General features: G+C 31.2%; 1 protein-coding gene across 2 annotated transcripts; it reads right to left on the minus strand.

Annotated features, from left to right (window-relative positions):
* Positions 771–3,600, minus strand: LOC18598230 (iron-sulfur assembly protein IscA-like 3, mitochondrial). 2 transcript variants are annotated; one of them, XM_018121906.1, is made up of 3 exons: positions 3,196–3,600; positions 2,987–3,104; positions 771–1,193 (listed from the first exon to the last, which is right to left on the minus strand). In XM_018121906.1, exons 1-3 carry the CDS (start codon positions 3,386–3,388, stop codon positions 1,094–1,096), a joined length of 411 nt encoding a protein of 136 aa, XP_017977395.1. In that variant the 5' UTR covers positions 3,389–3,600; the 3' UTR covers positions 771–1,093. The 2 variants fall into 2 exon arrangements, 1 of the variants encoding a protein (XP_017977395.1); XR_001928193.1 differs by lacking the exon at positions 771–1,193 and having other exon boundaries at positions 2,826–3,117; positions 3,196–3,284.

Genomic DNA, 15,704 nt, shown 5'->3' on the forward strand with positions numbered 1-15,704 from the left:
AACTATTGTTTAGCTGTTAACTTACTAAACAGGTTTTTATTATTTTTTAAAACTTATATTAATCTAGCTTACGGTAAGAGTAGACTTACTATAGAACTCACCATTACATAATTATGACATGTGTGTACGTGACATGTTAAACAAACTTGACAATGATCCATGTGACACGGGGCATCCAACAATTGGTTATAACTTTTTAGTCCAGGTGAAAAGAATATCTTTTCCAAATTGATGTTAAAAAGAATATTGATAATTCCATGTAACGTCAACAAAAATTGGTCAAACATCATAGGATCCATTGGATTAGCCGTGTTAAAGGTGAGTTAGCATGCAAGATTGAACGTTAATGTAGATTGTGATATATTTTTTTTTTACCTAAATTTAGAAACGAAATATGTGATTAACTTTTAATTTAAGTAAAACCCTTTTTGTTCTTTTGGTAAAGGTTCAAAGCGATACTTCATAAATTTACTCACTCAAATTGTCTTCAAAGACACCTCGCGATTAGTGGAGGCATTTATCTCACAATTCTCGTTACTAGACATTGGCAACCATCACAAGTCTAATTTGTAGAAATCACAGTTCCTCACTTCTAAGTACCGTTAATTTGCACATTGCAAATAACTAAAACATAAAACGACGTACATATTATGGTCTACCTATTACAAATGTTATCTGATGAAACTAAAAAAAAGGTTCATCAAAGTATTTCAAGTGCTATCCCTTTAAAAGGATAAAAGGATTGATGGAAACAACAGTCACAACTTAGCTTTAATAATGAAGTACTTCAACTTTTATTACAACTTATGTAACGTAACAAACGCATCGACAAATGGAATGATTTTCAGATGCCAAACTAGCATCAGTGTTACAGCAATATTTGAACCTATACTCATATGATCAGTTGGCAGCAACTGCTATAAAATCTCACCTGTATGCTTAAACTTCTTTTCACCTGTATACTGAACTTCTTTTCCTATTAATTTCTTTCGAATGCCAAATTTAGGCAACGATTATAGCTCCCTGGAATTCCAGTAGGTTAGTCCCAATCTTATCTTATTACAAAGTCTTCTAGTAATTTTCAACCACTACCCTATTTAGCAGGTCCGCCACTAGTACCAGCTGTTTTCATGAAAGATTCACCACATCCATACAACCCTTTAGAGTTTGGGTTGATAAAAATGAACTCAGACCTGCGTAGAAAAGGTCAAATACAAATTAAAAGAGGAAAATAATCAAATAGCACTGGCTTCATAACAAGAGCCACGCAAAATTAACAATGCGTAGAAGCCAATTTCTGCAACATAATTTGTTTTAGCAAATAAAACTAAGATAAGAAAATAAGTATGTTCGTGATGTTCGGAGTCAGCACTCAATCGCAGGCACGCACGTATCAATCAAAGTTGAACATACTAATATCAAAGCTCCCTACATGCTGGATGTTTCTACATGAAACATTCCTTTTCATCCAGTAACAGTAGCATTAACAATGTAAATGTAGAAAATGTACAACAGATGGTTGAGTAAGCAAGAATGGGACAATAAGGATGGAGCATCATCATCTTTGTCTATCAAAGCACATTGAGCATCCACAAGAACAATGTGGAGAAGGTGACTGGAAATCAATCATATTCGGCCATATTTGTGACCAATTGTTACTACCAGAAGAAATGACGACAGAAAGGTAGAGCCATATGTGACAATGGTCGAAATATTATAAATTCAGAAAAAAAGCAAGTGAGAACGAAATTGAAAATGTTCATCAAATGTTTTAAGTACAAAAATTTACTTTCCACTTAGGAAGAACACGGAAACACAACTAAATGGTACATTCCCCAATCATTGATTCACCATGTGCAAGGGCTTTTAATCCAATTAAATATTTCTCAACTTACTGCTATGATATGACAAACATATAAGTTGTGTTTGGTATATTACTGAAAATGTGATTGCTAGTAATATAACTTTGTAGCGTTTGATATAATAAGAAAAAGTGATGATTGCAAAGAATGTAATTATTGAAAAGATTACATTATAGTATTTGATTTTTAAGCATTTTACTGAAAATATAATGTAAATTAACAAAATTATCCTTAAATATAAAAAATATATAAGTTGAATAAATTTATAATTTTTAATATAAAATTTTACTTTTCATTTTTAAGAAATTAAAATAATAAATAATAACATTAAAAATAATATTTTTATATTAATTATTTAAATATTAAAATATATAAAATTACTAAATATTTATTTTCACCTTAAACTTATAAAAATTAAAAATAAAAAACATTATTTAAAAACAAAGCTATATCAATAAATTATATTATCTATTAATAGATAAATAAAATGACCGCGGTAAAAAATTTGAACTAATCTATCGATAGATGTTTTCATCTATTCATAGATATTCAATTTTAAGCTTTTTTGTTGCTTGCGCCAAACATCTTTCCTTCTCAAATTTTCTTAAATTTAAACCATTTAAATATTTCTTTCTCAATTTTTGGTATAAAAAAATATAAATTTTTTTCAAAACGCTTTCAAATTTTTTGAAAATCTGAATTAAGGTTTCCTGAATCCAAAATCTCAATCTCTCTAATTTTAGATTTAATGATAAAATTTAACCTGATGACAAGCTACTTGGATAGTTAGAAAAAGAAGAAGGCAAGGTGAGAAGAAAGAGAAAAAGACAAGAAGGAAGAAAGAGACAAGACTGGAAGAAAAAGTAAGAAGAAGAGGGAAAGTCAATCTGAAAAAAAAAATATATGTAACTTTCCTTTTGCATAGAGAAAGTTACTTTCTCGAAAATGATATTCCTTTTTTTCATTGTAATATGATTACAATTATAAACACATTATATCTTTCATTTCCAATATCAAACATTACTAAGTGATTGCAGCCATTTAAATTGCAGCAAATGTTTTCCCTTCATCAAACCAAACGCCCTGGTAGTATTACAAAACCAAAAGATCAAAATTTTGAATACCTAAGTTTATCATCTACAAAGTCCATCTTGGTCCCAATCACATGCATCAAAGCTTTTGGATCAATTAATATTCTCACGCCTTTGTCTTCAATCAATTCATCAAACTCTCCTTTTTCCTCTGTCAGACAATTCTATAAAATAAAATCAATTCCCAAAATATTAACTTATTTCATAAATAAAAATATTTAAAAAATAAATATGAGACGAACCGGAGTAATTGAGGGTGTAGGATAAGCCGTTGCAGCCGCGAGCCTTAACATCCAATCGAAGAAACGGTCTTTGGCGCTGTTGAAGAAGGTGACAGATTCTCGAAGCGGCCGCGTCGGTCAACGACAGCGCTTGCCGCCTCATGGCTGCGGGCCTGATTTTCTCTGCCACTATCGCAAATAATCGAAAAGCCATGATTGGAACAGTTGTGGCCGGCCTTCACAGGTGCTGAAGAATGAAAGGAACGAAGGCTATGGAAAAATATTTTAAAAAATAATGTAAGCTTTGGGCTTGGTGTGGGCTGTTGGTACGATGGAGGCTTGGACTTTTATCTTTTGAGTGTGACAATAGAAACTTGGGCAAGAATGCCCATCTCTTTTAACAATTTGTTAAGACTTCATATACACATTAGACTTTGACAAACCCAGTACGTGAGTGAGGGAAGTAATTACATGATAAAATGGAGTAACTCTTTTTCATATTCAATAAGAAAAAAGAAACACATATACACCACACGAACAGGATACATATATACATATTTTTATATATATATTATTAGCCTTTGCAATTTTTTAATTAAGTTAATGTCACTTTACTTTTGACATTGAATTTTAATATTATTCGATGCATTGAAAAAATTCAATACTAAAAAAATTTAAATACTGAATTTCTATTTTTGAAAATTTTAAGTACTAAATTTGTTATATAAAAATTATTTGGTATGTTATTAAAAATTGAATGATGAAAAAATTTTATATTGAATATTCTATAAAAGAGATATTTGATTTTTGCATTTGTAAAAGTTAAAAAAGGAAAGTAAATTATTAAAAGTACAAACTATAAGTTAATATAATTAAGTAACTCATTTTATTTAATAAAAATGAATTGAATGTCTTAAAGCGCTAAAAATTACTTAAGATTTTCCATACTTTCCATTGAAAATCTTCAATTATTGAAAATCTTCCGTTTAAGTGTTGATAAATACTTGATTTTGGCTAACTTATTATTTTTTTTTAAGAATTATCTAATAGAATAAGAACAAGTATATAACAGTTATATCACGTGAATAGTTGTGAAAATAACCCGAAACAAGTGATAGGGATCATAGGTTAGTTTCAACATTAGGTTCACATGGATGGTTGTGAAAGTCATTCGGAACAAGTAACATGATTGATAGTTTAGTTTCATCATTGGGATGTTTTAAAGAGCTTCATCTTATGGTTTAGATATGAGGGTATTTGAGAGGTTTTTTACCTAACTTTTCCTTTAAGTACACTTTAAAAAAAAAACAAACTTTTCCTTTAAGTACAAGTGTTTTTACTTTTCCCTTCTTCTCAAGAAACACTTGACCTCCACCATGTCATTAGATCAAAATATTCGCGCCAACTACCAATTATACGTTGTGAACTAACATGTTATTCTCATGATGATAGTATTCTTCCCATAGTGGACATGTTTTTTCTATAATGAACTGTTCCTTTCATGATAATGTGTTCTTCCCATGATTTAAATAAACACTTTTTTACCAACTACTTCCAAGCAATCACTTCTACTTTATATATATATATATAAGAAATTTAGTAATTCACATAAGAAATTCAATATACTCTCCCTTTAAAATATTCTTTGTTAAAACTCTTTCCAAATACCTTCTCCATCTTCTTCTCCACCGTACACTTTTTTTACATTTTTTCTAATTCGTATCATTCACCACCTATTACAAACACTCAACATTTCAAGGACTGCTCTAGTGTTCCTTTTTGTAGCCTTTATCGCATGTCACTTGTTTCAATACTACCTCTCTCTCCTCACTTACTTTACTTGCTATATATATATATAGGAGCGACTGCAGAATATGCTTGCATAAAGTAAATTATTTTTTTATTTTGCTTACTGATGCATGAAAATTTCTTTTAGTAAGAATTCTCATGCAGGGGCCAAAATATAATGTCTAATTTTGGCTAACATATTATTTCTTTAGAAGTTGCTTCATAAAATGAGATCAAACATAAAACAACTATGCAGTCTTATGGTTTCCTTCAATATAGTACCCAAAGAAAGTGGCTAATAAGGTTGACTTTTTTCCTAAATGATGAGCAACAGCAACCTACTCTATTGGTTTGGAAACTTTTGTTAACTTGTCTTTAGTTCGGATTCAGTTTTCATTACTTTTACTTGTGGGGTGACAAGTTGGATAAAAGATTTCAAGATAAGTTAGGCAATGTATGGAACTATCCTACATGGATACTTATTTGCTTAGCCATTACTGGTTTTGTATTTGTTCAATTCCTCCTCTAAGGATAGTTCTGCTGAAAGAAAATGAAAGTGACATGAAATTACAATTTGTCATACATAATAGGACGTTGAATGTTAGAGATAGGATTACACATTGTCTTGAAGGTTCTAAGATGTGCTTGAATTCTTGTTGTTAGCTTGGAAGGTGCTTTATGTGGGAAATCGTGGAAGCTTGAGAGAAACTTTCGTGGAAAGAAAAATCTTTTCATTACTCAAATGAAAAATTACAAAGCAAGATTTATACAAGAAAAATAAAAGCTAAAAAGTCCATTACAAAGGAAGGAAAAATTAGTAAAGTTAGTTAGCAACAAACTAACTTCCTATTTAACTAAAAGTAAACAATAAAAAGTAAAATAATGAGTTTTAGTAAATAGGCTTAAATACTGTACACATGTCTCTTTTTTTTTTTTTAACTGAACACATGAGTTACACATGTTTTTCTTCATCACTTGATTTTGTAACCTAGTTCTTCAATCTTCATTAATATTGGAATCGAGTTCTTTAATCTTGATTCCCAGATTAATACTCCCCCTCAAGATGAATAATCATGGCCGTGCATGTATATCATGAAGATTCATCTTGCTTGGTAACTTGTAATATTGTTTTGGTTGCAATGCTTTAGTAAGCAAATATGCAATCTGTCAATCTATAGAAACATGTACAGGATTAATCACACCTACAAGTACCTTTTCACGGATGAAATGACAATCCATTTTTATATGCTTTGTACACTCATGGAATATAGGATTGCAGTAAAAATAAATTGCAGATTGATTATCACAGTGAAGTTTAATTGCTGCTTCATGCTTAATACCAAAATCAAACACTAAGTACCTTAACCAAATGACTTCATAGCAAATAAAAGCCATGGATCAATACTCTGCCTCTATTAAACTTCGAGCAACAACTAATTGCTTCTTAGACTTTTAGCTAACTAATAAATTCCCCAAGAATATACAATAACCAATGACTAACTTGTGTGTGTCAGGGCACCCTTGCCAATCACCATCTGAATAGGTAGATATAACTAAATTTGAATATGATTTCATTAATATCCTTTGTCTTAGAGCTAACTTGAGATATTTTAACACTTGCTAAGCTGCTAATAAATGGTCTTGCTTTGGTTTATTTATGAACTGTGATAATACTTGAACTGCATATGAAATGTCTGGCCTAGTAAGTGCCAGATATAAAAGCTTGCCTACCAATTGTCTATATTTTGTTGAATTTGCAACTTCCTCATTATCAGTAATTTTACTCAGTTTGTGACTATAGTCTATAGGAGTAGTTACTAGCTTTACACCAAGCATACCATATTCTTCTAAACTATCTAATGTATACTTTCTTTAATGAATAGAAATTCCTTCCCTACTTTCTACAATCTCAAGTCCTAGAAAATACTTCACAACTCCAAGATCCTTTAACTTGAATTAAGAACTCAAGTACACTTTGACATGATCTACAACTTGAGTTGTGGTGCTAGCAATGATTATGTCATCGACATATACCAGTAATGCAATAAATTCTCCATTGGTTGTTGTCATAGTAAACAAAGAATAGTCTCACAATGACTAAGTAAAACCATACTTCAGTAGAGATGTAGTGAACTTAGAGTTCCACTACTTTGAAGCCTACCTAAGACCATAAAGTAATTTATGCAGATTACAAACCAATATAGAACCAAGTGGATAGTCCCCCTCAACAAAATAACCTTGAGGAAGATCCATATAAGCTGTTTCTTGTAAATTTCCATTCAAGAATGCATTATTAATATCTAACTGTGATAAAAACCATCCTTTTGCAGCTAACAAAGCTAGGAAAACTCTCACAATAGTCAGTTTAGTAACATGACTGAAGGTTTCTTAATAATCAAAACCTTATCTTTGATTGTAACCCTTAACTACTAACTTTGCTTTATACCCTTCTTTAGTACCATCTGTATTCATTTTGACATTAAGCACCCACTTACAACCTATTGCAAAAGAATCAGAAGAAAAAGACATAACACTCAATGTTCTGTTATCTTCCAAAGCTTTCAATTCACATTGCATTGCATCTTTCCAATGAGAGTAGTCAATACCTTGATCATAAGTTTTAGGACTATGCTCAATGACATGTTCAAAGGAAATGAGGTATATCAACAAATTTTGATAAAGAAATGCTATCAAGTAATGTAATAGGTGTAAATGAAGATGACTCAACTATAGAATGAGGATTAGGTGGAAAATTCACAATATCAAGAGTTGAAATGTCAAAATTAAAGTCACACATACCAGGTGTTTGTAAAAATATAAACTAATCTAAAATATGCAATAATGACTGAAAAGGAAAAATATGCTCATGATAAACCACATTCCTAGATATAAGAAACTTGTTTGCATTAATGGCATATACCTTATATACCCTTTTATGCCTCTTAGATATCCTATAAACACACATTTAATTGCTCTTTTGTCCAATTTTCTTCTATTTTGTGTCAATGTAGACATAAAACATAGACTACCAAATGCTCTGAGATGGTCAATAGAAAGACACTTAAAATAGAGCATTTCATAAGGTGATTTTTCATGAAAAATCTTAATTGGTATTCAGTTGACTATATGAGTAGCAGTAAGAATTGTTTAACCCTATAAAGGAATAGGGAAGAATGATTGATGCATTAATGTCCTAGCTACCACAAGAATGTATTGATACTTCATCTCAACAACCCCATTTTATTGAGATGCTTCACACAAGATAATTGATATACTATGCCATGTTTTGTATAGAAATCAAAAAGATTGAATTCTCCTCCATGATTTGTCCTAAAAATTCTTTATAGAAATTGAAAATTGATTTTTAGTATATTTGTAAAAAGTTGGCAAAATGGTTAACACATCTAATTTATTTTTCATCAAAAAATACATGTAAAACATGTAAAATCATCAACTAAAGTAAGAAAATAACATTGACCCTTCACAATAGGAACTGCATAAGGTCTCCATACATTTATATGAATAATTTAAAAACCATAAGTTATGTTTTTAATATGAAAAGGAAATGGTAGTTTCTTAATATGAAAAGGAAATGGTAGTTTCTTCATTTTAGCATACGGACAAATTTCACATACTAAATATTTGGGTAAAATACATGAATACCCTCTAGTTTTATCCATAATTTCATGCAGGCCCATTAGTTTTTGAAATGTATAGTCCACTATAAAAAATATCTTTCGCTAGACACATAAGTCCAACCGTTAGTCAACCGTTAATGTTTTCATTAGTTTGATGACATGGTAATTTTTTTGAGCAATTTTACCTTTTATTAATTTTAAAAATACCACACTATATAAACTATAATTTTTTATTTTTTATTTTTTTCTCCTATTCAAAAAAAAATTTCTCCCTTACCTCTTCCCATGGCCGAAGCACTAGATTTGGCTTCGGTTGGGCAATGCTACATCTGGCTTCGACCAGATCTCTCTTTCCTCATGCTCCCTAGAAGAGTAGTGCCCCCCTTCCCCCAAGGGAGTGCAGATCTCCAATTCCCTTCCCTTGAGGAACGCAATAGGGAACACAACTCCCCTGAGGAACCTGAGATCTGTGCTTTCTTGGGGAGCACGAGGGAGGGGTGCGACTCTTTTTGGGAATGCAAAATCTACGCTCCCTTAGAAGGAGCAGGGGAAGAGGGCGTGACTCCCTTGGGGAGATCCTATTGGATTTGGCATTCCACGATTAGATCCAACCACAAGATGGTCGACCGACGTAAGGAGCATAATTGGTTGGCTTGAGAAAAAAAATAGTGAAAAAGAATAAGGGTATTTAGAAATTTAACATTTACCATTAACGTTGTTTACAAGTTTGGGACGGACTGTACATTTCGAAAACTAATAGACCCACGAGGAATTATGGGTAAAACTTGAGAATGTTAGTATATTTTAACTTAAATGTTTTGAACAATCAATCTCAAGACATTGTTTATGATTGACATTTATTTTTCCTAAATGAATGTGGCCTAAACTAAAATGCCACAAATCAAACTACTTATGCACTATTTTACAAACATTGACAGAATGATAGAAAGGAAAATGTACAAAATTATTAAGACTGAATTTAGAAAGGTAACCTTCATCTTGGTAATCTTGTAAGAAGTATAGTCTTGATGAAACTTTGATAACCCAAGTCACCTTCCATGAGATGAGATCTTGAATAACACAGAGTTTGTCCGTAAAAAGAAGAAATGACTTTTGATAAAAGGTCAATTTGGTTATTAATATGAGATTGAAGTTGAATGAAGGAACACGCAAGACATTTTTTAAAGTTAATAAGGAAGTTAACTTGATTGTCTTTATATGAGTCACAATGGCCTTGGCATTATTAGGTAATTAAACATAGCAATTTTTGATTGGTTTAGCAAAACTGAAACTATCTAAAGAACAAGATATATGATCACTAGCACCAATATCTACAACCTACAAATTTTGTTTAATCATGGAATAATTGACATATTTGTATTTAGGTAGTAAAATTTTCAAAGCATTGAAACAAGAATAGCCAGAAATTATACATGCAAAAGTTGAGTCAACCAAGGAAGGTTTTATTTGTTGTGTGTTTGGTGAACTATCACAAAGAGCGTCACTATTTGTACCACTCTCAATGAGAAGTGTCATCAATTTCTGAACTTGATGTTTAATGAGTTGTTGGGATGAGCCCTGAGCTAATTGGGATTGGTTAAGGCTTGATTCCAATTATACAACAATATTATTCATGTTGAATGATTAAAGGTTTTCCTTCATTAATAAGACATCAATTATAACAAGTTATAAGTCTAATTGGATGAAGTCCATAAGATTAATATGCCTTGTAAGGAAACTGTAATGGGTTACAGTTATGAGATCCTTATTCATCAAAGCGTTATCTCTAAATATTCTTAGTCAATGTATCATTGAGACTGAATATCAATGATACCTAGAGACTAGTACATTATATGTTCCTTACTTGAGAAGTAAGCAACCGATATCATAAGTTGAAGTATAGAGATACTTGAAACTAAAATGTAGGTACTTGCCTAAGAGAGCAAGCTCACTGAATATGACTCATCATGAGAAGTGTATTTGGTATTTCACTCAAGTGTCTATGCAATACTTCTTATGTGTCAGTTATGTAAATACTCCATAAACTTAAGACACCAGGTTATCTTATGTGTGGAGTGCTATGGTTTGATTTCACCCGTACGGGTGCCTAACCAAGGATGCCAAAACAAGATGCTTTTGAGTATAGCACGAAGCATATGAAGGCAAATGAGTGGTCAAGATAGGATTCATCACCTCAAGTGATGCAGGGGGCATATCCTAATTATTCTTGGTTGATATTAGCTTATTGAAGTCCTTGGCTAAGGCAATTTAAAGGTTATGAAAGGTATTTCATAAGTCTTTATAAAGCTGATGATCAAACTTTAAGAACAAATATGGAAATCAATAAGAGTAAACACTGCACTATGCTTTTATCATCTTCGAGATATATGATGAGGGAATGAATTACACTGAAAGGCTAATCACTGAAAGGTTGAGTCAAACCATCTTGACTCTTCTAACATTTGGATGGTTATGATGGATTACTAGATCCCAATCTTGGTCTATAAACTCTAGGTAGTTGACTTGATTAATGATAAATTTAAAGTAGTTTAAATTAAGAATTATATGTTGAATTTATTGCCAACATGTTAGAAGCCTAATAGGTCACACACTTAAAATAAATGTTGAAAATAAAATGGGAGAGGTGATTAAGTTGGACTTAACCATATTAGAAGTTATGAGTTTCTCAAGCAATTGATTAAAATTGTCTAATTAAGTTATGCCTAATTAATTAAACTATTTAATTAAATCATTTAGCCTAATTAAGTAAATTGTTTAATTAAGTCATTAGGCCTAATTAATTAAATTAAACAATTAAGTCATTGGGCCTAATTGATTAAATTTGTTTAATTAAATCATTGGGTCTAATTGATTAAAATTATTTAATTAATTAAATTATTTAATTAAGTTATTGGGCCTAATTGATTAAACTAAACAATTAAGTTAACTGGGCTTTTTAAGGACTTAATTAAATTATTTAATCAAATTATTAGATTAATTGGTAATTATAAAATAGTTTTGTAATTAGGGTTTAAAATTAATTCAAGGTATAAATACCTTGATATAGCCTCCAAACAAAATGAGAGAGAACGACACATTAGAAATTCCTTTTGTCTTGTCGTTCTTTGTGTGAAGAAAAATCGTTTTTCATTCACTTGATTTCTTTTGTATGTTCAGCCCCAAATTTTTTGTGTGGATTATGAGTTTGTGAAACTCATCTTTGCTAGCACATTGTCAAGGCATAGCACTCCGAATCCTTAAAAAAAGATTTTCTAATTCATTGGTGTGGATCACCATTAGAGGCTGTACAAGGATTCCTTGGACAACTTTGGTTTGCAACAACTGGGCTAAGGTGGTTGAGCTTTTTGAAGGCTGATTTGGCGGTTTAACAAAGGATTCATCAATCTTTGTTTTTTAGGTAAACTTGATATGATCATGTATATTTTATTTTAATTTAATTTTGCACTCAATGTAGCATAAAAGAGATCTTAGAAAGGTGAGACGTAATTTAAGTTTTAAATTTATTTTTGTTGAGTTTTATTTGTATTTGACGCATGATCAGCCTTCACTCAACAGTGGTATCAGATCCCCTTTCATGCCATTTGAGTGCTTATTCATGTTCAATGGATGCTCGATTAACAAATAGTTGTTTTGCATTTTGATTTGGTGCGATTTTGTTAAAATCGAGTTTTCAAAAAAATTTGCTTTGCCAATTTCATTTAATTCTGTCCAGTAATATTTGTAGCCTCTTTTAATCTTATTTTAACTTATTTATATCATATATAGACTTAGCTAATGTGTTTTGCATTGTGCTAAGGAAGCACAAGAAAAAAGGACACCATGAGGAACTGTTTTGGAGGTTGTTTCGCAAGACAACACACATATGGTTTTAGATGTAGAATTTTGCTTCTATTTTTTGCTTAATTTCTAGTAAATAAAATATGTAATTGTTACACATTTATTGCTGGATATGTGGACAGCAAAATCATGAAATGTTCATGACATGAATTTTAAGCAAGAAATTGGAGCAAAAGGGGAAAGCAGTCCAGCTCTTGTTATGACATGAATTTAAGTTAAAATTGACAAGAAAGTCTTGGAAATTAATTTTGAAAAATTCCAGAAAAGTTATTTTTATTAAAATGTTCAATAAGGATTATTTCTGAAAAATATCATGGTCAAATATGCTTACTTCAAGCAAAAAATTGGTGCAAATACAAATCTATCCAGCTCACTATTTTAGAATGAATTTCAGTTTTAATTAACAAGAAACTCTTGAAAAGTAATTCTGAAAAATTTCAGAAAAATTACCTTATTAAAATGTTCAATGAGGATTATATCTCGAAATTTTCATGACCAAACAAGCTAATTTAGGCTATTATTTATTGAAAGTTTGAAAACAGTTCAGAGAATAGTTATAGCTTGGAAATCGATTTTGAATGGCAAGATAATCTTGTAAAATTAATTCTGAAAATTTCATAATATTATCCTTCTTTGAAAGGTTCAATTAAAGGATAAAATTTTGAATTTGAATTAATTTTTGAGTGGCTAGACACTTAACTAAATTAAATAAATGTCTTTTACATGTGAAACGACACTCATGACAAAGGTCGTGCATGGTGCTGCCACACATGGATGCCGCACGTCCCATTGCCATGGATGCAATTGCTTTATGGAAAGAGGTTGTTTGCTGGAAGAATTGGACAATCAATGATCAGGAAGGATTCTTTCCTTAGCTGATCATTGACTCCTAAATGTTAGGGATACATGCCTAAAGTCAAGGAGTTTAAATCCTTGATGGAATCTATCAATTTTTGATAGAATCTATCAAGTTTAAATTGATTGATATTAAATCTTCAAAAATATTAAGTCTTCCTCATTTTTTTTATAATTGGGAGAGAGGGGATTCGAATCTTGCTCTTTAGACAAGGGATAATGCACCAATCAATGAGCCAAATGCTCCAGTGCAAGTCTTCCTCATTTGATGAAGACTCCTTAAATTAAGGGATTATGATTTAAATTTATCTACATATAATTAGATTAGATAATTTTAATTAAAATGGAAAGTTAACTTAAGTAGATGACATCCTAATCCGATTAAGATAGATTTTAATTAAGATAAATTTACTAATAAATTAGGACTTCTAACAATGATTTGAACTTTATAATTAGTGAATGGATAATACAAGATTAAAAGGTTGATAAGCACCTTCCTAAAATATTTAGGACACATGATTTGGATCATGAAACCTTTTAAAATGGTTTATGATAGATACTCAAACTAGGAAGTTTTCTAAATTGGTTAAGTTTCTAATTAAAAAAGTTTAATTAGAAAGAACTTACTAATAGAATTAATTCAAATATGATTTGAGCTAGCTAAAGCCTTGATATGATCAATTCCTTCACTAAGTCAATTTTTTAAAAAAAATTATTTTTTATAAATTACTAAATCTTTTCAACCTAAGCACCAAATGAATTGAATTATGATCCTCAATGGTTGAGTGACATTTTTCAAATGACATGCAAGATAATCATCATATTGAGCATGTTTACTTTATATGTTTATAATTAGACTGTGGATGTTTGTTGATGGTTATGGACTATAAACCCAATATGATTATAAATGTTTGGTTAAACTGCTATTTATGGGAATCTTTTCAAATAGGGTCTACGAACCCTACCTTATCTTTTACATTATAGGTTTTTAAGATAGTCTTCTCATCTAATTCCTCTCGAATGTAATTCGAGGTTTCTACATTCAATTGTAATTAGAAATAGGATTAGATTAGGAAAGAAATCTTGTAAATCTGAAGATGGAGATCCAAGGTGCCATGAAGAGCTAAAGATGGATGCAAGCTAAGGCATGAAGTGCTTAATGTATGCTATCCCCTAGGATTTGACCAACTAGTTTCCTTTTATGGCTCAAGGAAACTAGAGTAGAAAATTCTATAACCATCATAGTAGAACAGCATGTGATAGATTTAATTTTATACGATATATTAAATGCTATGCGTGCTAATCAAATGAGACCTTAATAAAATGAAAAGGATAAAATCCCTCGATAAATATTAATTCACATACTGCGTATGGTTAAGTTATCTTCCATCTCATAGCAAGATAACCTGGCTGCTCTTTTAATCGGAGGCTTATTGAGCACACTCATGTAACACCCCGTATGAAAGAAAGAAATGTAGGGGCCTGTTGAAGGCAAAAATAAAATAAGGGGAAGAATGAAATGGGGGCTAGCCACGTGGAACAAAGGGAAGAAGGAAAAGAAAAAAAATGGTAAGGGGTCGNTTGGCCATGTGGAACAAAGGGAAAAGGAAAAGAAAAAAAATGGTAAGGGGTCGGTTAAAGAAGAAAATTAAGAAGAAGTAAGGAATAAAAAAAAAAAGAGCTAAAAAAGACAAAGAGTCTCTGTGAGGGAGAGAAGAAAAAAAACATTCAGCCAAAAAAAATCGATAAGAGAAAGAAAGAAGAAATGAGAAAGGAAAGAAAGGAGAAAGAGGGAAAGAGAAAGAAGAAAAGAAAGAAAAGGAGAGAATGACGATCGACTAGAGGACAAGGAAAAGAGAAGGAGAAGGTTGGCCGAATGAGAAGAGAAAAAGAGAGGGAAGGCCGACTGGTTAGAAAAGGAGAGAAAAGGAAGGAAAAGAAAGGAAAAAATGAGAGAAGAAAGGTACGACGTCGGTGGGGAAGAGGAAGAAGAAAGAAAAAAAAAAGTGAGGAAAAAAAAGGTGCTGCCGACCAAGAAAGAGAGAGAGAAGAAAGAAAAAAAAGAGAAGAAAAGAAATGAAAAAAAAAGGGCATAGTCCAATAAGAAGAAATGGGAAGAGCCCATGAGAAGGGCCCAATAGCAACAAGAAAAGAAAAGTCCAAAAGAGAAAATGAAGGTGGAGACTTGGGCCACCTAACCCAAATTAGAAGTGCTTAAGTGAAGATAATGCACTATAGTGGCATGCTGGAGGAAATGACAAGCGACCGGTAAGTAGATATAGCGATGTAATATCCCGTTATTATGAAGTGAGTAAGGGGTGTCAATTTTAAAATTCTCATAATAGTATAACTGTATGTATATTTTATTTTAGATGCAAAATTGTGATAGCA

Source organism: Theobroma cacao, chromosome 5, assembly GCF_000208745.1.
Source record: "Theobroma cacao cultivar B97-61/B2 chromosome 5, Criollo_cocoa_genome_V2, whole genome shotgun sequence".
Lineage (NCBI taxonomy): Eukaryota > Viridiplantae > Streptophyta > Magnoliopsida > Malvales > Malvaceae > Theobroma > Theobroma cacao.